General features: G+C 44.2%; 1 protein-coding gene across 1 annotated transcript in view; it reads right to left on the bottom strand.

Moving 5' to 3' along the window:
- Positions 1–21,880, bottom strand: part of SNTB1 (syntrophin beta 1) — a 108,068-nt gene extending 86,188 nt beyond the window's left edge. Inside the window, exon 1 of the mRNA XM_015856228.3 lies at positions 20,971–21,880. Within this exon, the coding sequence (XP_015711714.2) occupies positions 20,971–21,496 (526 nt within the window). The 5' untranslated portion in view covers positions 21,497–21,880. The remainder of the gene's footprint in view (positions 1–20,970) is intronic.
- Positions 21,881–22,428: the final 548 nt, after the last annotated feature.

Here is a 22,428-nt window from a genome sequence, read left to right as displayed (position 1 = left end):
AAGACCAGCTTCATGCAACCAGCCTCAACAGACAGCTCACCTCTGCAAAGGCAACTCTGCTCCTCTGACTCCTGGCCATGCAGCTCTCCCCACATCCCTCCAGTTAGATCAAGCAATTAAGTTTAAATATTTAAGCTTGTCATAGCTGACCAAAATCCCCGGAAGCTGCTGGAGATGCCACCACTTCTCTGTGTGCCAGAGCACTGAAAGCCACACTGTGTTCCCAATAACTACCATCTGCACAAGGACTCCACCTCGTCTCAAATCACTGTAACTCCATCCCTATCCCCCACAACATTCAGACACAGAGGGTGAAATTATGCTGTGGCATCCAATGAATTCAAAGGCAGTTTTGTTCCCCCTGTAATTTAGATACAGTGGCCTAATACAGTTAAGGTACGAATATGCTGCCACAGCAACAGGGAATGGGTCTGTGTCAAGATTTAAGGATTTGTTAAGAGACAGAAGAACTGAGCAGCAAAATTAAAGATAGGAGTAAATCAGAAAGACATGGAAAACTACTAAACCCCTTCCCACGTGCCTTTCACCATGGCCACTGAAGCTACCCATGGCTAAGTGAAAAAAAATGTTTTATTTCTTGTGTAAGCAGAGCTGGCAGCAGTTCTTCAGAGGACAGATTCACTGCAGAATTCATTCACGAGCTCTCAGTTCTTCTATTCTCTCTCTGCCCAAGCCCCTCATGTTCTAGATTTTCAGGGAGATGGTATCTGCCTCCCAGTCCAATGCCAGACAAAAAGCCTTTTAAGGTTATTTCAAATCAATCTGGATGGCCATCAAGATAGTCCCATAAGGGATTACTGATGAGATTAACATGAGCTATTACAATTCAGTAAAGAAATCTAAGCATGTTAGTGGAAAGAGTTCTGAGAATATCAGCTTAGCATTCAGGGGCTGTCAAATAGAGAAACACACTAATGATATGTTCACAAATCCAAAACTGTATGCATCTCCAGCCACCCCATCTGAAAAAGGATTTGGAACCACAAAAAAGGCACTTAGAAGGATAAAAGGGAGTCCTGTAAGAGCATACCGAGTTCCAGATATAACAGGAGACTAGATGTACTACAACATGTTAAAAAAACGTGTTTGATGATAGGTATGATGGAGAAAGCAATGAGTTTCCGTTGTTCCTCCTACCAGAGACCTATGAGAATGTTGTGACATTATCAGCTAGCAGGCTTAAAGGAAGAAGTCTTCTTACACATAAGGTATTTACTTGTCACATGAGACTTGAGCGTGATGCTTGTCACAGATATAGTTTGGGTATTCCTGGCTTTAAGAAATGACTTCAAACAAATTAATGGTGGCTGGTCCTTGGTGATGATGAAAAGCCGTGGCTGGGTATAATGCCTAGCTCTAGACTACCCAGATGCAGTAGACACAAAGGGAAGGATCACCTTGTAACATTATCAGTATTGTTATGCTTTTCTCCCTGAATATCAGCTTACAGGCCAGCTATGTGCATTCCCAGGAATGTCCACCAACTGCTGTCCCTCCTTAAGGACATGATGCTAAAGCAGGCTAAGCCACTGGAGGAAGCCTCCCTCTCCATAAAGATCTACAGTTTGGTGGTTTCCTGGCTCAGCTGCCATGTTCTGGGTTCACACAGTGAGCTTTTCCTTCCTCCCAACCTCATCATGCTTCATCTCCACGTGGAGAAGCACCAAAGGCAGCCTGGCACATGGTACTCAATCCCCTCCTTCCCAGCCAAACAGGAAGAACAAGAGTTAACAGCAGAAGGGCATGGGGAGAGGAGAGCTCAGGAAGTGAAGGCTGGAAAGAAAGAGTAGACTTGCTGTGATAACTTGTGGAAACAGGATGTTGCAAGGAGGCCAAATGCCCACGCTGTTCCCATACCCTGATGCGATGCTGTCCAGACTCCCGCACCCCCATGAAGTTGGCTTTTATTTTTATCAAGTGCAAAAACTTCCCTGAGGCAACACTGTACTGACAAATATGAATTATTCAATAGGAGACAGGCTGGCTGAGTAAGGCCCTAGACTAATTTTCTCTTTGATTCTCCCCTTCTTAGAGGTAATCTCATACCTCCACAATAACGGGATCAAGACTAAATACATCTCTGGTCTGTCTGCTGGGCACTTTGCATCTCCCACCAGCACTGAAAACTATTCAAATACAGAACATTTTTCCATAGGTCCGTCTTGTTACTACAAGTTCTGAAAAAGTACTGAGAAAATGAATCAAACCAGTCCCACAATTAGTATTGTCTCAGCCACCATAAAGATAATTGAAATAACAACACCCTTAGAAGCTTCACATAAAGATGGGCTACTTCCCCCCCCGCCCGCCCCCCCACACCCCCCAAAAAAAACCACACCTTTTCTTGAAATAATAAAGGAAGATTATTAAAGTCCAACTATTCAAAACTTAATTCTGTTTATAAGCCACTCAAATAAGGAGTATCATGAGATCTTCTCGTTAGAAGTTTAGAACACTATACATGCTGTGGAATTAGAGTATCACATTCCCAACAGTACATTAGAAAGCCACAAGTGAAAAAAATCCACAAAATCCCAATCGTCAAATGAGGCAAAAAAGTCCTTTCCCATCCAGTGAAAAACTTATCTGTGTCCCTGCCATACAAATGAAAACAGAAAACTTTTCAAAATGCATGCATAAAAATTTAAATCCAGACATTGTTATGTTTGCTTATTTCTAGTTAAGATTGCAATTGCCCAAATGGTTTTTTCTTCTGAAGCTTCATCAAAAGAAACCCAAAGTCAATGAAAAAAAAGGGAGTAAGCATGATGGTGATGGACTGATGGTTGGACTTGATGACCTCAGAGGTCTTTTTCAACCATAATGATTCTATGAAATCCTTTCTATTTTATTAAATTTAGAAGACTTTGGATTAAATTACAACACCTGGTAGAGACTCGAGAAAACACATTTACTCTCTTTTTTTTAATTATTTTTCATGTTCTACAGTCTTATTTTTTCTAAAGACACAACAAAAAACACTTTTCAAGCAAATACAGTTTGTTAGTACTTGTCGCATTAAAGATCCCACTGAACTGAGTCACAATATTTGCTTCCTTGCAATTCAAAAGGAATCATTTCATTACTGAATTCCAGTGGATGTACAGACTTCACACCCTTACCACCAAATTTAGCAGGCACTGACCTCATACATTTTGCAAATAACATATACTGGTTCCCTTTTTTTTTTTTCTATAGCGTTTCCTGTTCACCCTCTCTATACTTTGGTCTGTGAAGCCAAAATCTCTGATCAAGCATCAGATTAAGAGAACACACATTAGAAAAGCATTCTTGACTTCTGCATTTGAGCAAAGCTGACATCTCACACACATTTGTACTACTGATCAGCTAAAAGTGTTTACAGGGCAGATATGTCCCCTCAGGCTATCGCTATCTGCAAAGGATTCTTTACTAACTACAAACCAGAACAGGATGAATTGCAGGTATTTAAACAGCCAAACTAATTACTGAAACATAACTGCTTCCTTTGAAGCTTCAGTGGATAGTAGCAATTTCTATTCATCTAATTTTAAGTGTCAATTGGAAACAATTGTGAAACTCAGCATTTAATGGAAATTAAGAATGGTATTTTTGAGCACAAAACACCAGAAGATAAGAAGGTCACCATCCTCACCGCTGTTAGTCCAACTGCTTCACCATCATGCAGGTCCTCTGGATTAGACAGAGAAGACTCCTCATGTCTACTAACCTCTCCTCTCTCCCCTGTGCAAAACTGCTGCTCTCCAAAGTTCTGAATTTCCAATAGCTCTGTTCTTTTTGAGGAGATCAGAAATGTGTAGCCATGACCAGGGTTTGTCCCCATCATTAAAACTCATTGGGAAGCTTCTGTAAACAATGCTAAAAGCTTCCATCAAGAAAGGCTTTGCCAGAGAACTGCTCTCGCTCCAGCAACGTGCACAGAATCAAGTCAGCCCAGTTGGCTTTGCAAGGTACAATTTCAGGCAAGCAATGATTTGTATCAAATACATCAAGACCAGAGATACTTTAAAGAAGGGGGGGGGGGGGGAAAGGTTAAGGCAAAGGGAGAAGGAAGTATGACAAGTAATTGTGAGGTCTAGAGAAACTAACTCTTGGATGTACGAGAAAGAGCTTGAAAGAGCAGTTACATTAATACATGTAGAGGAAAAGTGTGAAAGATTTGATACTCATATGCAAAAGAAAATGAAAGGAAAAAATGTTCCTATGAGTTTGTCAAGCACAATTACACAGTGCAGTCCCTTGCTTTTGCCCTGTATCACACACTCTTTCCCAAATGCACCAGCACCATCTCATTGCATCCCTAAACAAGAGGGAGGAGAAGTGAGGGGAAAGAGAGGAGAAAAACACAGTATTTTCACTTTATCACTCACTAAAGTAAACTGTGACACAGTGCCACCATTCACCTGCTTCATATCCACATGTTCCTAAAGATTTTCTCATTCTGAAAGGGGATGATGCAATTCGGTCCCCTTATGTGTGAGAAGTTTTTGAGCACGTTTCTCACAAACCATAAAAATATAGCGTGGAAGGGAACACGTGAGGTGTCTCAGTTTGACCAGTTCACCTGGACCAGGAGCTGGTGGTGAAATGCCATCCGAGCTGTTGCCAGCAAGGCATTCCACAGTCACAGTCAAAGTACCTTGTTCTGGTGCTCTTTCACAGAATCACAGGGGTTGGAAGGGACCTCCAGAGATCATTGAGACCAACCCCCCTGCCAAAGCAGGTTCCCTACACTAGGTTGCTTAGTCATTTCTGTTTTAAATGACCAAGGTTAAAGAGTTAGTCACTATTTCAGATACACGGTTCCCATTTCTCATACTTTCCCAGAATTGAAAATGTTACTATGCTAAAATACTCAAATTAAAGGGAAAGAAAAAAAGTCCCACACAACAGCAAAATGTAATACTAAGTGTGCTTCCTCCCTCCAAAGTGATGGGCTCAGCAACTTATCACAAGCCATGCATTCAGACTGCAAGCTGAAGACAACTTGTCTGCAGTTTTAATAACTCTGCTAATACAGAAGGTTTAAGAAATGCTCGTCCAGCCTCCCAGATCTACCTGTGAAGGAAGTTTGCCACCTCCTTGGCTGTGTTTTTGCCGCTATATTGAAGGAGAAAAAACAGAAAGGATCATACGAACTGGACAACCTTGTATTAACTCAGGCAGGTGCTGTTCAGTAATTGACTACAGACTGACACAGCAGAATGAGAGGAGCAGGAGCCAGCAAAGGGACGCAAAGAGAAGCTCAGGTAGGGAAACTTTTTTCACGCTGCTGATAAAAATAACAAGAAAACATACTTTTTTCCAGTTGCATGAACCAACTGCCTGCTTGACTGCAAAAGCTCTGGTATTCATGGAAGGGAGAGGTTGGGAATGCATGGCCTGCTGCAAACAAGAGTGCAACAGCTCCAAATTATTGTTGGCTTGACTCTCTATATCAGATCCCATTCAAACACCTGGTATTTGGGGTAGGTCTGTGAGATTAATTAATAAGTTGGACAAGAGTAAAATATGGTTAAGCTGCAAGGAACTAGCTCATGTAGGTTGGACTGTCTTAAGGAAGGAAGGGAAGAGTCATAAACAACTGAAGAGATAAGAAGCAGATAAAAAGAATACAATTGGTACTAGTAGGACAGGGACAAAAATATTTTTTTTTAAATCTTAAAATATGTTAGAGCATTTGGAAAGGTTTCAGAGCACAGAAAGCTCATCAAACAGCTATTGCTCTGTGAAACAGGTAGGAAAGTTAGTGTAATTAAATGGCCTCAAGGCAGAGCAAATAAGAACTGGCCAGGTTAGAAGAAAACAAGTCATCTAGATCCAAGATATATGCACGCCTCACAAAAATCACGAGTCTCACTTTTCCACTGCTCAGTACACACCAAATTTAGCGTGCTCAGGAACATAGTGAACTTAAGGCTTCTAAGACGTGTCTATGCATGGATAGTAAGCACAAGAACTAAGGGATTATTTGTATATACGGTCATTTGTGATTAAAATGCATTTATTCCTTGAGCAAGGTGTACACAAGTTGCTGCACTTCAGATCCCCTTCTCCCTTAATCCAGATCAGCATCAGCACTTCAACATGCCAGTTCCAGTCTCAAGCACATCAATGCTTTGCTCCTGGGCACAAGATCGTCTGCCCCTTTTCCTGTCCAGGGCAGCTGGGGATCCAGTCTTCTGTCTTTTGTCCTTCTCTTCAACTGAAACATCACGTCTTCTGCTGGCAAATCAACCCAACCTGTGCTCAGGATAGACAATTTTAACCTCTGCATCATTTCCCACTCCCATACACAATCCAGGACACATCCTATATGAAAGACTTATATCAATCCTTTTTGCAGCAATACACAGTTATATAAAAGAGGTTATATGCAGAATACAAAGCAGATGAGAAGCACACTTTAACTTGCAGGTGACACAGTTAACACTGGAAATTTGAGACCATCACATAGAAGTATAGAATCTTCCAAAAAAAAAAAAAAAAGGGGAGGGGGGGGGGGGGGGGGGTTATTTAACAGTAGCACAAATTGCAATACTAAGAGAGATACTGGCCCAGCTCCATTACCAAGTGTCTGAAGTCGATTTTTCTGGGCCCAGATTTCGTTCATTACATGTTGGCAATGACAAGACAAGCCTCAGTATGATGAGTGCAATTTCACAATAGCTTTACACAGACGTGGAACACTATTTGTCCTCTAAAAAGGACCTGAAGTGACTCAAGCTTTCCCTGACGCTGTTGCCATGCATGCAGACCAGCCTGGAGACCTGGCCCAAAAAGAGCAATTGTCAAAGCTGAGCAGTAGGGGCAGGAATGAGCCACCAAGGCCAGGAGGAGGGCAGGAAAGTCCCTCTCAGCTCAAGCTGGACTTTCATGGTTTCATCGCTGAAGACAGCTCATCTCCCTGCATTCCTCCTCCAGCCTCAGCACTTCTGCCTTGTGCTGGAGTCCTCTGCTCCCTTTTGCCAGCTTGTGAGTCTGCTCTGCAAGCTCCAACTCTGACAAAAACAAGCACTAGAGATGACATCTTTTTTGGAGCATTCCATTAGCCCACATCATGTAAAAAAAATCTGCTTCTGGCATGGCATCGCATGCAGTGAAATTAGGGCAGCTATGAAGATGTGCACTGCACCACAGGGATGGGCTATTCTTATGCAAGCATTTTGGCCAAGACCAACACAGAACGCAATTACACGCTAATATTCTCCAACAGAACATATCCCTCTCTATAGTACTTTCAGCAAAGATACACAGCATTTTTTGCTCTGGAGGCCACATTCCGCTCTGCACCAATTCTTTGATTCCTTCAAAATTCCAGCCTAGAGATGTAACCAAGTGAGAACTGAGAAATAAAGAACAGGTTACAAAGAAAAAAGCTTCAAAAACATTACAGAGATCTGTGTCATCTGACATTAATCACCTACAAGATGACACTGGCAGCCCATCCAGTCTCCCTGTAGCTGGTGAGGAGGCAGAGCGGCATCTCTTATATCATATATATCATATATATATTTCTTTAAAAAGGATATATTTCTTTTAAAAACGAATATATATATATATATATATATCTTCTTTCAACAAAAATCCCAAATCAGTTTGACGATGCTTCTTTAAGAAAAAAGCCCACATCTTGCATATAATCCCTCAAAATGAAGTCAAATGCCTTTTTACAGCTTGACGGAAGCCTAGATTAAAATTTCATTTTGTATAGCCTCTAGCTTTTCTTCCCTGTTAAAGTACACTCCCTGTTAGCACGTTGCAAAGTTACTCAAGAACTTAAAAAAGAAGAACACATTGGGACTTTGTACCTCACCATTTTATGAGCGTATTTCCCCTCTGTTGTCCCCTCTACAGCATGGAAGTCAAAAACTACGACCCAGAAGCCAACATGACATCTAACCAGGCCTCAAAAGAGGTCTTACCTGGCTTTATTTTCCGAAGCCCATCCCACAAGCAGAGAGAAGCAGCAAAGAACACTCTCCAACAAGTGAATTAGAGGAGAACAAAAAGAATGGGCTTTGAATGAAGAGTGGACTAGCAATAGAAACACTGTATGCTTTGTTACAGATAGCTTAAGGCCAGCTAATCTTGGTAGCTGGTACCAGGCTGAAGGGTGAGGACAGGCAGTGCCAGGTGACGCAGAGCTGCTGACCGGTGCTCTGAATGGCAATGGCTTATGAATGTCCTCTCCTCTTCTCATGAGGAATTCAGGTAAAGGTATAACAAGCCACACCAGCAATACTGCAAAAGCCCCAAAACTTCTTGATTCTCTATTGCTGATGATAGGAAATGCTACAAACTACACCATGCTTGGTAAAAATTGTGAATTAAGAAGAAGAATGGAAAACCAGCATGTGAAGCTCCTTGAGCAGTCCTGTGATGCAGCTGAAATCCTCTATGGCCGATGTTAAACTTGGTCAAATAAAGCTCAACTGTTCAACTGCCTGCAGGATGGCTGGTTTTAGCATTGACACAGAGAAGGCACTTGTCTTGCACTCGCTGACAGACAAGCCACAAACAGCCGGTGGTTCTGGGTCAGACCCCCTTTTGCCCATTCCCTTGGAAAGAAGAGGGGTGTTTGTGCTCGGGACACAAAGCCCACTCTGTTGCAGACTTGGCTGTGGGCCTCCTGCCTGGCTCCAGCCACTGTGCAGGATGGAGCCGAAGGGGGAAAAAATGGGGAAAATGCATGAGACATCCCATCTCCCCAGTAACTGCCCATATAAAGCATAATCATTTTTATACGTTGTGCTTTGAGAGCACTTACATGAAGTGCTCATCCAAATCTCAAATGTGTAAACTGGAGTTTAATTGCTATATTTGACACTACCACTCTTTAAAAAGAAATTAAGCAGGCCTACATTTTTTCCAGTGGAAAATGCTACGATCTGCAGAACAGTACTTCTCTCTTTGGCTACTGTACCATTTACTTGCTTGTTTTGGTGTGGCATATGTTCAGAAGAAGGAATGCTAATAAAAATGTTCACACTTCTTCTTTTCACCTTGAACTTTCACAGGCTCAACAGCAACAGCTTTATTTGGCTTAATCAGCACTCTCATGCCCACAGTAACTGGAATACAGAACCATGGGTCCTCCTCTTGCCTAGCCTTACCCAATCCTATCTCCATTGAAAACAGATCAGACATTTAGTCTTTGCAAAGGTCATCGAAATCAAAGTGGTTTATGAGATTGGGGGTGAAGAGAGAGAGGGACACAGTGCAGCCATAGTGCACAGACGTGCATTTCCAGGTGTGGAGATCTCCTGAGCTAACCCACACTCTCAAGACCTCAGACACAAAACACAGCACGCTGTAGTTTATGTAGTGTCAGTTACTTTACCACTTCTGTCACCTTTCAATCACTCTTTAAACTGCAGTTGCAATTTTGCATATCTTCTGAGATAAAGAAAATCATCAAACCTGGCTGCCCGCCAGGCCATCAGGAATCTGCCTGGACACAGCCCTCAGCCCAGCAGGAATCTGCCAGTGTTCAGGTACACCGAGCAGCCAGCAAGCTAACATTTTCTTTATGCAATTACTAGTCCAGCTACAACTGCAGATTTTCCTGCATAATCAGGCTGATAAGCATCAAACTTTTACAGCTGCTGCCTCATATCGTAAATGATGCCATTGGAAGACAGAAAAAAGGTGAATGATGCCCAGAAAAATCAGCGTTATGATGTAGGGACAGGGAGAAGATAGACAGAAAGGTTCAAGTCTTGATGCACACTGCATCCCAGAGTATTGTTTAATGAACTATTATAACACAAAGTGACTGTGACTGCCGAGTCTGTTTCACAACACCTTTATTCATTGGGTTTTGTGGAGTGGGGTGGGAGGAAGAAGCAGCTGGACAGGTGGTGGAGGGGCAGTGTGGATCGAGCGCACTGGGAAGGCCACACCATTGCACATGGCCTCACCCAAACCACTTGCAAGCACCTCTTTTAGCTACACAGAAAGCATATTTATAGTCAAGACAAATTTATTTTCTCATAGAACAATTAAGTTAATCTGCATAGCATTAATAAGAAACAAATTCTGCACTGCATATGAACAAATGCACGTATAGCATGCAAGCACACTCATGGTATACACTGCATGTGTATGTACAATTACAGCTTGTGCCCACTCAGTACTGGTGATTGAGCTAATAGCTCTGCCTAGGTCAGCTCTAGAGCTAAACAGCTACATTTAAAAGCATTCTTTAACCAGCAACAGGCAAACAAACAAAAACAACACAAAGAGTAAATAAACAGAATAATGCATCTCGAATTCCCCCACAGAATTCATTTCTCATCCTTTAAGTTCTCATTAACACTTCTTGATTCATTCATACACGCATTCATATGCAGCTCCACACTTTCTTCAGCAGAACAAGAGCTAAAAAGGCGGTGTACCTGCAGTGAAAGTCTAATTTAATTTACAGTTGCATTAAGATATTATTAAAGTTACATCTGGAATATCTATTTAAGGCACATTTTAGAGACTTGAAAGGTTTCTTCTTCTTCATTTCCCTCTGTATTCAAGGTTTCTACCATGAGCTTCACAGAAATAAAGCAGCACACCCCCATAACTATGAGTAATTGAAAAGATCAAACATAAATGCATTACAGGAATTTGTGTAATACATCACTGGTGACTTCTCCACTAGAAGACTACCTGTCTTGGCTCGTACCAAATATAAAGCCTTATCCACTTTCTACAGTGTGTGTATTGATAGAAAAAGAACAAAGCGAGTTAGGAGAAGAGCGTATCTAAATACTGCACTGAGTCAGTCAAAACTTTTTAGTCATGAAAATTTCCTTTTGATAAACATGACATGGTTGCAGAGATTTTCCAGGAGGAGATATACACCGGTAATTTTCTGCTACTGCACTCAGAAAGTTCTAGTTTGAAAAGTTTTTAATAACAAGTCCACGTTAACCTTTTGAAGCAAATCGTTTTCTTTTTAAATATAAAATGCCATTTCAAGTCAAACCATCATATAGACTCCTGCAGAAGCCAGTGTATTCTTTTCAAGACAACCCTCCCTTCTGTCCCTCAGAAATGAAAAGTTATTTGTTCCTCAACACTTTCTTAAGAGAGTGAACCTCGAAACCCTTCTAAGGTTTTAATACTATTTATGCACACACACAGAAAGCTCTGGCAGCACCTGAATGAAAGCTAACATATTTAACACTAACATTTCAATGTATGCCCAGCAGAAAACTTCAATATATATAAAATAAGATCAACAAAGTGTGGTCCTACCAAAGCAGTCCTTACACAAGCAAATCCCAAAATCAATTTAAGTTTATTTTTATAGGGTGAAATTTATAATATGCCTAGACACACTATTTATTTTCTCAAGGCTTCACAGACAAAGTGCTGCTCTTTTACTACTCTATCCCACATGTTTATTAAAATAGATATAGCACAGTGAAAGGAAAACATAAAACTGATGGAGGATCATTTTCAGTTCCAGGGATATTTTATAAGCCATCTCTCAAAACCTCAATTTATGGCTTTCTTTAATGGAGCCTTTCAGGGTTGATTTTAATGCATTAAGTGGAAATTCCACCAGTTTGTTACTGCAATGTTTTCTTTATGACCTGCCCTCGTAGATCACATACGTCTGGTTTATTTATACAGACAGCCGCTCACTGAATTGAATGGGAACTTCTTAAAACTAGCTGCTTTCACTTGCACTCTTCCTGAATTAAAACACTGTTTTCTTTTATTGCCTTTTTGGCTGGACACTTATCCAGCATTCCACAAATATAAAGACTGAAGTTACTCTAAGCTTTTTTAACCTTTATAAAGGCAGGAATACAGATTTCCTTCCCAAGGCTAGACAAGAGCCCTGTCTATAAGCATCTTGGCAGCAGCTTGCAACCTGACAGCTACTGCTGAGAAGAGAAGGGCACCAAACACCCTGGGATCAGCAGAGGCAGCATCTGTAGCATCAAGAGGTTTGTTGGAAGATTTCTGTGCTGCTCCTGTCTCTCCCCACCAGCTTGCTCAGGACTTTCTCAGCTGTCTGAAGAATTTGTGCTACATGAATACTTTGACAGGTTGTTTAGCAGTATCTAATTTCTAAATGGGCTTAATTTAGGCAAATCATAGTAATAACACCTGGAGCTTTTCACAAAGAGCTTGCTGTCATCATCTGATTCTTTCCAGCTTGACGCTCGCATCCTTTCCCTTTCATTAACTATATCTTTTTCAGTTTGTTCAATGAATCTTGCAAGCATCCATGTCTCTTGCTATGAAAGACACTTTCCAATGGTGCACTACATGCAGCACAGAATCAGGACAGCCTGCCATGCCATCCTCACACCATAGAGATAACATCACCTCTTCCAGCCACTGCAAAACCTTGTCAGCCTAAAGAGGGTACAGCCACACTGGCCACAATTGCATACAATCACATGATCACAGAACCATAGAATGGTCCAAGTTGGAAGCAACCCACAAGCATCACTGAGTCTAATTCCTTGAGTTTATACATGAGTATTTAAAAATTAGATCAATGACTAAAGGCAGTGTCCAAACACTTCCTGAACTCCATCAGCTTGAGGGTGTGACCACTGCCCTTGGGAGCCTGTTCCAGTGCCAACAAGAATTCCTACAAGAATCCTGATGTTTCTGTTAAGACACCTCTATCCCAGCCATGCATTGCTGATGGATGTCATGCAACAGGATATTCTTCCGCTGCCTAAGACAGGACAAAGAGGCCAAAAGGGGCAGAGAGATACTACACTCTTTAGCAAATAATGCTAAGTTAGAAATCCTCCTTTTTATGTCCAAAGCATCCCCAACAAACTGTAAAGGTATAGAGGGAAAATTAAAAAAAAAATAATAATAATAATTTAAGCAGCAAGCACTGAAGGCAAATTCTACTCAATCTCATTCCTGGAAAACACTCCTGAACATCCAATAATTAAATCCCTCCTTTGGCTTCAAGTCAGTGACAGAAGGCTCCTGCTGGCTCCTGCCAGCACCTGCCCAGCAAGAGCAAGACCAACAGGAAGCTGCTAGGAGGGCCATTCGTGTTGTCTGCCATCTTCCTGCCAGCTTCACCGAGGGCTCAGCCCTTCTGCCAGGCAGTTTTGAACTGACTAAATCCTAAACTCTGGGATAAACAGATAAACTCTTACTGTCTGAGCTAAAACTATCAGCTTATAAGCAACCTCATAAGCCACACTCTGAATAACACTAAAACACTCCAGCATCTTTACGTTCATGCAGCTGTCTCTTTCCCCCCTTGCAGAACTTGAGCAAAAACAATGTCAGAACAGTAAGTCATCCTGGAAACAGATATTACTGAAATAACTGTTGTCAGACAGCAGAGGAGATACACTGTTTCTATGGTATATCTTTCAATACTCTCTCACAGCTACTCGATAATGTTAAAAGCCAGAATTGTTATTACACTGTCAAAATTCGCCTATGGCAAACAGCATAAAGTGTAACTAATGGCTGTACTTCCCTGTAAGAGTACAGGACGCCAACAAGCAGTCACAGGAGATCGTATAATTCTATTGGAAGAAATCAGCCAAGTTGTGCCTATTTTGCTAGAAGGGGATGTATATACCAATACTGGGTTTTGGGGGTTTTTTTGTTTTTTTTTTTTAAATTTGTTTTCATGATTTATGTAAATACACGTTTGTAACTTTCTGACACTGGGAAAAAGGATCCTGCCTCTCAGATACTTAATGCCATAGCACTAATTTCACTAATTTTTCCTAATTTATGCCGTTAAAATGAACAGAAGCTTTCCACACGTACATTACTCACGTGTGTGATGTCTGGAGCAGATCTACTCCTCGATTGCATCTGAAGTTCTTAACCAAAACATCCCTGAACAGTGAGGAAATAAACATCGCTGAAGCCGTATTTTCAATGACTTTTAGAGCTGTGCCAACAAGCATGACTTCCAGCTTTTCAGCAAAAAAACTGCATAACATTTTCAGAAGGAGTGTGCCGTATGTTAATCATTTCTAATCAGAGACAGTTTCTCCACATCTACCGTTCTGGCTCATTTCCTTACAATTAGGAACTCCATTTTCCCCCAATTGCTACAATACAGATGTGCTACTTTGGCAGTGACCTACTGAGTTGTGCCCTTAGCATGCGCACAGTGAGAGCCATAACCAGTTCAGCGGTTCATGTTCTAGACAGACAAAATTAAAGCCAGACCACAACAGAAGTGTACAGTAGCAGCAGTCAGAAATTCACGTCTGCCAAATAGTTATTCAGAAATTATGTCCCTCAATTTAATTTAGATGAAGGAGCAAACCTAACCCAACAGCAAGGCAGCAGCTAGCAGTGAAGGTATTGAAAGGATTATTCACAGTTGATTAAACCTTTTTGTAAGCAAGTTTGATAACTTATGCTCTGGGGGAAAGTACACTTTGGTAGCTGAGTGGATGGTGCACAGACCTACTCCATCCTTTCCCAACTGCTCCTGCAAGCAGACTTTTGTGCTGTACTTCATTACTCAGCGCTGCAGGACTCTCAGACTTCGTAGGATGCTGGATGGCTGTAATTGCAGTGAATTCACCTTCTTAAAAAAAGTGCCCAGCACAGAGGCCAAGAGATGTGTTATCTAACTTTAAAGCAGGGAGACCAAGCCTCATAGAACAGTTTTCTTGATCCTGCAAAACAGTAACTGACAGCAATCTATTTAAGAGCATGTGGTGACACACTGGAACAGGTTACCCAAGGAGGTTGTGGATGCCCCATCCCTGGAGGCATTCAAGGCCAGGCAGGATGTGGCTCTGGGCAGCCTGGTCTGGTGGTTGGCAACCCTGCACATCGCAGGAGGATTGAAACTGGATGAGCTTTGAGGTCCCTTTCAACCCATTCTATGGGTCTGTGATTCTATGAAGAAGGCTGACACACCACTTCCAACATGCAGCACGTGACATGCAGCACTTTCCAGTCTCTACATCTCTTGTAGTTTCTCACAAGCCTCCCTAGCCCAAATGAAACATCACTGCTAACATGTTTGCATGTCATCTTGTAGTGATGCTCCTCAAGGAACATCCTGAACCCTGCCACTCCCTGGCATTTCTTCCCATCCCTACAAAACAGGCAGCTTATTCCTGTTACGCTAGCTGTATCCAATCCACCACAACTCTGTGTTTCTCCAGTTGCTGTTAAAAACAGATGTACTGGTAAAGACCCTTTGCCCAGACACAGCTTATGCTGACAGCAGGATTTCTTTCTGTTCGGCACAGTTCAAAGTTTGGAGTGGTAACAAAACCAAGCAAAAAGAGCAAAGCTCATTTCACACCAGCTAAAGCTGCTGTGTTGAGAGTAACAGGGAGGTTGGGAGGTGGTTAGAGATGAATCTAACTCATCTCCACCCACCATATCCAGGCCAGCACCACAGTGTTAAGTAGGCTACTCACAAACCCTTTTGCAGCCTGTAAAATGATAATCTAATTTAAAGACTTTCTATGTCCCCATAAATCACAGCTACCATGCATTCTTCACCACCTATTTTTCTGAAAGGCCTGAAGAACTATTTCAGACTTAAAAAGCCAGTATCCTGTACATAACCCGGACACCTTTGTTCCCACATCATTTTCTTCATTTACATATACTATTGCTCTCTTGAACTAGTGTTTCCTCCAATTTCCCTTCTACTGAAGTAGCTGTACCATTCTAACAAGTAGCCATGGAAACATAATTTTGCAGAATAAAGTGCAAAATAATCCTATGATCAGAAATCTAAATTAGAAGAATTGAATGGAAATAACCTGTTCTTACATCACGGAAGTAAGTGACCACTGGAACAGATACAGAATAGATAAACTCCCCAGTGGTTATGAACTCTGACACACACAAATCAATGTTATAATTAAAATCCAATTTACAGATAAGTTATAGGAGATGCTTCACACCATGGGTTTTAAAACAGTAAGATTAATAAATTAAAATATGCATATATATATATATATATATATACATATATATATATTCCAAACCTGTGTCTGAAAAACTACCAGCCTGTTGGGATCAGCACTTGTCATCATGCTACAAAGTACGCCATGTAAAACTGCACAGCAATGGAGCCTCCATTGGGCTGTCCCAAAGGCAAATTCTAGTTTGAATTATGGGAATGCATGTGGAGTGGGTGCTTCCCATCCACATGTGTTTGGACAGGGACGAGAACAGCACTATTCATGGTAACCCACCATTACCTATGCTTCTGGGAAGCTGGGAATGACCTCCAGCAAAAATTGTACCACGGCAATATTAAGGAGCAAACATTCTTCCATTAACTATAGTGAAAGCTTTCACCTTTTAATTTCATTCTGTCCAATGGTGTAAAGATTCTTTACAGAAGACAAAGTTTTCAGTTTAATTTTCCACAGAGATATTACTGCTAGGATTTTAGAACCTGTTTTTGGCTTCTTTTTTTCCTTACAGTGCTTAACAGGTACCTGGGCTCTGTATGTGCAATTGAATCCCGAATCCCCAGATGTATTTAATCTTCCGAGCAACCTTAAAGGAAACAGTCCTAAGCTCTAAAAAAGACTTATTCCCAAGATGCTGGGTGTGGGAGAACCTTGCCCCCAGCCCAAATAAATCCACAGCTGCCTTATTTTCTTTACAGTAACAGAGAAAGAGGGCTTGAAGCAGATTTACTGCAAAGAGGATGTACTGATTCTTATCTGTGAAAGGTGATACAGAGTGTCTGGACTGCTAAATTAGCCTGTAATCTAATCTAATCAATGGAAGACACATCGAGTGCTCCCACTCAAGCTTCCCCATCGGCTGCAGGCAGCCAAAGCAATCCAAACTGAGATTTGCAGAGACTGCTCAGATCAGCTATTGTTGAGAATGAGATTACCTTCTCCTTTACCTTTCAATTTCACTTTCAAGCAGATGCATGCCGAGGGCAACTACATGGTCTATGAAATATGATATGGCCTCTAAGTGCAAAGCATTTCCCTAACTGCATCTTTGCTGGAACAACAACAACATTAAAAAAAAAAAAAAAAAAAAAAAAAAAAGAGTTTTCTCCATACATTTACTGGAACTGTAAGGAGTAACTATGCATACGATTTGCAGTCATTGAGATTTACAGCCGTGATTGTGGTGAGCAGTTGTGTGAGGTGGGCACTTGCTAAGCGTCCTGCACCTCATTTTCCCTCTGTACTTGCAAGGGACACATTTTCTTGGATAAATGATGTGTTTTAGCTCCCCTAAATCTCCTGCTGCCGGTACTTCACTGAAAGAAGCATGAAAATATAGATAGACAAACACAACTAACATGCCGCCCATGCCTACTTTGCACTTTGTCAACACACAAGTCATTCAGGCTATTGGAATCACTTTTTATCAACCACAAAACATTTCCAAAGGGGAGAACTGCTACAATTCTTACAGAAATACTGCTTGGAAAACAGCACGTGTTACTGCAGTGCAGAGCACACCACGCCTGTTCTGCTTTAAAGCTGTGGATTTCCTCCCAAAGGGTTGTAAAAAGTAACTATGGTCTACTGCCCATATGCTGGAACTCAGTACACTGGTGGCTGCGGCTCTGTGGGAGATTTCTGCAAACCAATAGAGGCTGCAAGAGCCTCATCTCAAGGGAGCTGTAGCCACTACCTTGTGATTATACTTGTTTAATTGAGAATTGCTTAAAACCAGTGAAAAGCTTTGCAACATCAGTAAGATGCTCCTTCTCCTGCTGCATACCTGCCACCACCACCATCAAAACCCTGTCTGAATGCTTTCAATGAGTTTGGAAGTGATTCTACTTACAAAGTATATCCTGAAGCCACCTAGCAAAAATAAAACATCTTTTTTCCTCCACATCCAAATACATCATGAAGGCCAAGGGGATCCTGTCTGACATTAGCACAGGTTCACTGATTTATATATATATATATATATATATATATATATATATAACTTTTTTCCACAAAACACATAGAGAATATAAGTAAAGCACAACCTGCCTGGTTCCTGAGCATGCCAAGGGACTGCTCTCATCTAGGATGCTTTGATAAAAAAGAAACACCTTTTGCACCTTGAGACTCACTTGAGTGTAACATGCTTCATACGGCATAAGAGGGGATGCTTGATTTTCCAAAGTGCTTATTTAAGAAGACCCAATTTAACAGAACCGTAGGGAAATCATATGTTCAAACAGGAGCTGCTGTGATAATTTAAGCTGCCTTCCATGCCTGCAAACAACATCCAGCATACAAGAAGGCTGCTTGGTCTCTCATGTAGAAAAATTCTTTATGCTCCCGAATGCTACAAACATCTCTCACAGACTGAACATCCAAAATCACAGCTGGGGCTGCATGAGCTGCCCTGTCTCCACTCTGAACTTGGGCTGTTCTGGGAGGCCAGCAGGAAATTAAACCCTGGGGGTAGAAGAGGTCCATCCCTGCAGATGAGGAGAAAGCAGTGTTTCTTAGAGCAGAAGTCCATCCTCATCACCTCTTGAACCTTCTGCCTCCCAGCAACTCCTGAGGCCGTGCTGCCTCCTGCATTATTACCCTTCCGCTTACCAAGTCCTACCTGCCTGCAAGACACCTCAGCCACACCAGTAAGAAGGACAATGCCACAAAAGGGACACGCATATTGTCACCAAGCACTGCCCTATCACCTAGCCCAGTGCCAGCCCTGCCTCTCCCCCGAGGGACTGCTGAGGGATTTCTGCTCCTGTAACCTCCCCCCCACCCCAGGAATGCAAGAGAGAGGACAGTTTAGTGCTGAGCTGGTAAATACCTCGTTTCACTGAGCAAGCAGTTTTAGAAGGATGCAAAGCCATGACGTCGGGTGCGCTGAGCCACAGCCTCAGAGCTGACCACTTCAGCATGCACAAAACCCATAAACCCTTTCCTGGAGATCACAACACCTTGGGTAACACTGCAATCTCCCCCTCACACCCTAACATCTGTCCCTCATGTGTAGCACCTCATGGTGCCTTTTCAAATTCTTTAAGCCCAAGTCAGCTTTTCTGCTCTGTGAGACACAAGCCTCTGAATCTCCTTGAAAACATGCATGTTATATTTTGGTAATACACAATGGCAGTGCCCTGCTAACCAGAGCAACAGCCCAGAGAGGAACTGTGCAGGGATTCACCCCAGCTCAGGGTGCTCCTTGTAATGCACAGCTTTCCAAGAAGTCGGGAAGCAGCACGTTCCTCTTGTCTGGGAGGTGAGGAAAAGCAACGCTCTTCCCTCCCGTACTTCAAAGGGGAAAAAATCTTCTGGCTATTCCTTCCCTTTATAGTAAAAAGACCATTTTAGGCTGTGCTACTGGAGAAAGGTCTCTGAAGTGGGAAACTGAATCCTTGGCTTACACAAGCCACTCAAGCAGAGGTTCACAGAATCCTAAATTGGAAGGGACCCCTACAGATCACTGAGTCCAACCCTAGCTGCACAGAGCAGCACCTCCTGGGGACACGCCGGAGACAATCCTGTATTTAGATATTCTGCTAAAACTGCAGAAGAAAACCAAGACAAATACTGCTTTCAGCACTGGAGTATTTTAAACATCTAAAGGGAGGACTACTGAAAGAGACTCTCAGTTTACAACTTACAAATTCCACTGCGGGAACAAGCACTGAAGCACATCAGCCTACACCTCCACGGAGCAAAGAAATGCAAGAAAACAGCTGCAGAGGCCAATGGAGCAAAGAGGAGTCGTCCCTGCTCAAACAGCTTCAAGTGTGCTCCTACCAGGAACAACTCAGAGTTTTTTAGCAGGCTTATGCAGCAGCAGCACAGTCAGGTGCTGTTTCCACAGGCAGCGTGCTGTGCGCTCCTCATTAGATCACAGCACAGGTCAGCTGCTGCTGGCCTGCACCCCGGGAGCCCCGCACTGTGCAAACAAACCAGTGGCACAATTCCGACATCACCGCTCCATTCAGACCTCAGTGAGTTTACATTAGGACTTCACAGGAATCTTTGCATGCAGTTAACAGGGAGGAGACATGGTTTGGTCATGGGAGCACAGGGCACGTGGTGGCCCTCAGCTTGTTAAAGCCTCACAGCAATCCCCGCACAGGTTTCACTGCAGTGTGGATGGCACTGAGCAGTTTCTCAGCAGCCAAAACCACAGATTAAATTTTCTCACCTCCCCCACCTTTACTGCACAGAACCACTTCTTAAAGCTTTTCCCATAACTTTGTGCCACAGTCAGTTGTTTGCAGCTGATGCTCATGTGTATCCCTGAACTGGCAGCAGCACTTCCTCTGCTTCTTAGAACATAAAAGAGACATGTGAAGAACTGTGTTTGAAGGTTACCTAATGCGCTGCTGGGATACCAAGGTAGGGGCACCCAGGGCTTGGAGGAAGGCATGGGGATGGCACAGTAGCACACTAAAAATGCCAATGACCTCTGGTTAAATGAACTTCTGGGCTAAGGTGCAATCACTTTATCAAACATATGCCAAGGGCACTGCTCAAGCTGTTCATTCTCTCAGGTCCAGCAACCACACAAATCCCGGGAAGAACACAAGGACTGCACGTCCATGATTGCCTCCCTCCTTATGAGCATGGTGTCCTGGGGAGTTATTCTGCCTCTGCTCAGCCCTTGCCAACAGTTGTTTCATGGACAACTCCCATACAACACATATACACACCATGCTCCAGACTCCGTTTCTAAAGCTGCTTCTTACCAAACTCAGTCATTCCCAGACACAAAACATTTGTGGGGATGGTTTCTGTGTCAGGAGGTACCAACAGCTTCCTCAGAGCCCACTCCCCCCGCCAAGGCCCGGTTCAGCCGCCGACTGTCGGGGCTCCGCAGTTTGGTCGCGCATCGGACGGCAGAGCCCCGACTCTGGCCGCTCTGCGGAGCCCCGACAGCCGCGCGGTGCCATCCGTGAGGCTCCGTCCCCGCGCCGTCGGGGTTCCCTACCGAAAGGGCGACCGGAGCGAGGCGCACGGAGCGGTCCCGCACCCCCCTCCGCCGGCAGCCCCGTACCTTCCAGCAGCACCTCCTTGCCGGCCCGCTTGAGTGCCTGCACCGCCTCGTCGTGGGTGGCATCCCGCAGGTCGGTGCCGTTGACGGCCAGGATGGCATCGCCCACGTAGAGGGCCTGGGTCTGGTCGGCCGCCAGCCCCTTGAAGATCTTGCTGATGAGGATGGGCATCTTGTTCTCCTTGCCTCCCTTGATGCTGATGCCCAACCCGCCCAGCTCCTGCTTCAGCACCTTCACGCAGCGCTTCTTGTTGGAGACGGCTTCGGGCACCTGCTCGGGGGGGTCGGTGAAGGCGGTGCGCACCGCCGAGCCCCCGCCGCCGCCCTCGGCTCCGCGGCACGCCGCCCCATCGCTTCCCAGCCCGTTGTGGGCCGCGCCGTCGGGGCGCTCCTCTCCGCTCAGCACCAGCGCCTCGCCGCCCAAGTTGGCCAGCACTTTGTGCCAGCGCTCCCGCACCAAAACTTCCAGCCAGCCGCTGCGCTGCGCCCGGCCGCCCCCGCCGCCGCCGCCCGCCGCCGCTACCGCCATCTTAGGAGCATGCTGGAAGCGCCGAGTGACGGCACCCCCGGCACGGCACGGAGCGGCGGTACCGGACTTCAGCCGGGGGCGGTGAGCTCCCGGCGCGGCGGGGTGGGGCGAGGTGCCGCGGCCGCCCCCCCGGGGCCGTGCCTGGGCGGGCGCACCTGGCGGCACCGCCCGCGGAGCGCGACTCCGTGCGGGAGAGCGTGCGGTCGGAGGGTCCGGGAGCTCCGCGAGCTCCGCACTCCCAGCTCCGCTGGATGGGCAGCGCAGGGTGAGCGGCGGACCTTCCGCGTCCCGCCGTCGCCGTCAGAAGGCTCGACTTGGGCTGAAAGCCGCCGAGAGCGGGGCGGGGGCTCCCGGCTTGTGCGGAGGAGAAGCGTGCGTTATCCTATGACTTTGCACTCATGAGCGTCCCTTCGAGCTGAGCGCGTTTACCACCGAAGGGATCCACTGAGAGCAGTGGTGTCAACCCCTCCATCCCCTCCCACCTTTTGCCTCTCCGTTGTGTAGCAGCGAGGGGAATGAAAGCAGTGGGATAGAGGAGAGTAATAGTGCTATCGGCAGAGAAGCTTTGGCAAAAAATACAAGTTTATTTTTCTCAGTTGCTTCTCGTAAATAAACGGATTAACACAAATAGTTGGTACAGAGTTAGACTACTTCAGTTGGGCAATCAAACTTGCTTCGCTGCTTCGGTGGATGAAGATGGTAAATGATTTTCATGAACCCTTTTGCAAATTTTTAAACTTTGTCCTTTGTTTGCTACGTTTTAAGCCCCGTGAAGTCCAGTTCTGCAGTCTTTCCCGTGCTCTCTCTCCTCCTAGGATGCAATCTGGTGCCTGATGAGTAGCCTGAGTCCCCAACTCAGTTGTGAAAGTGGACCAAAAAGGTCACCCTGGCAGCTTTGAGGTGTCATCAGCCAGTCTGGGTGTGCTGCTCTG

Source organism: Coturnix japonica, chromosome 2 (genome assembly GCF_054131305.1).
Source record: "Coturnix japonica strain WE chromosome 2, WE-NBRP24, whole genome shotgun sequence".
In the NCBI taxonomy this organism is placed as follows: Eukaryota; Metazoa; Chordata; class Aves; order Galliformes; family Phasianidae; genus Coturnix; species Coturnix japonica.
The sequence above is the reverse complement of the archived record's forward strand: the minus strand, read 5'-3'. Positions and strand labels throughout refer to the sequence as shown.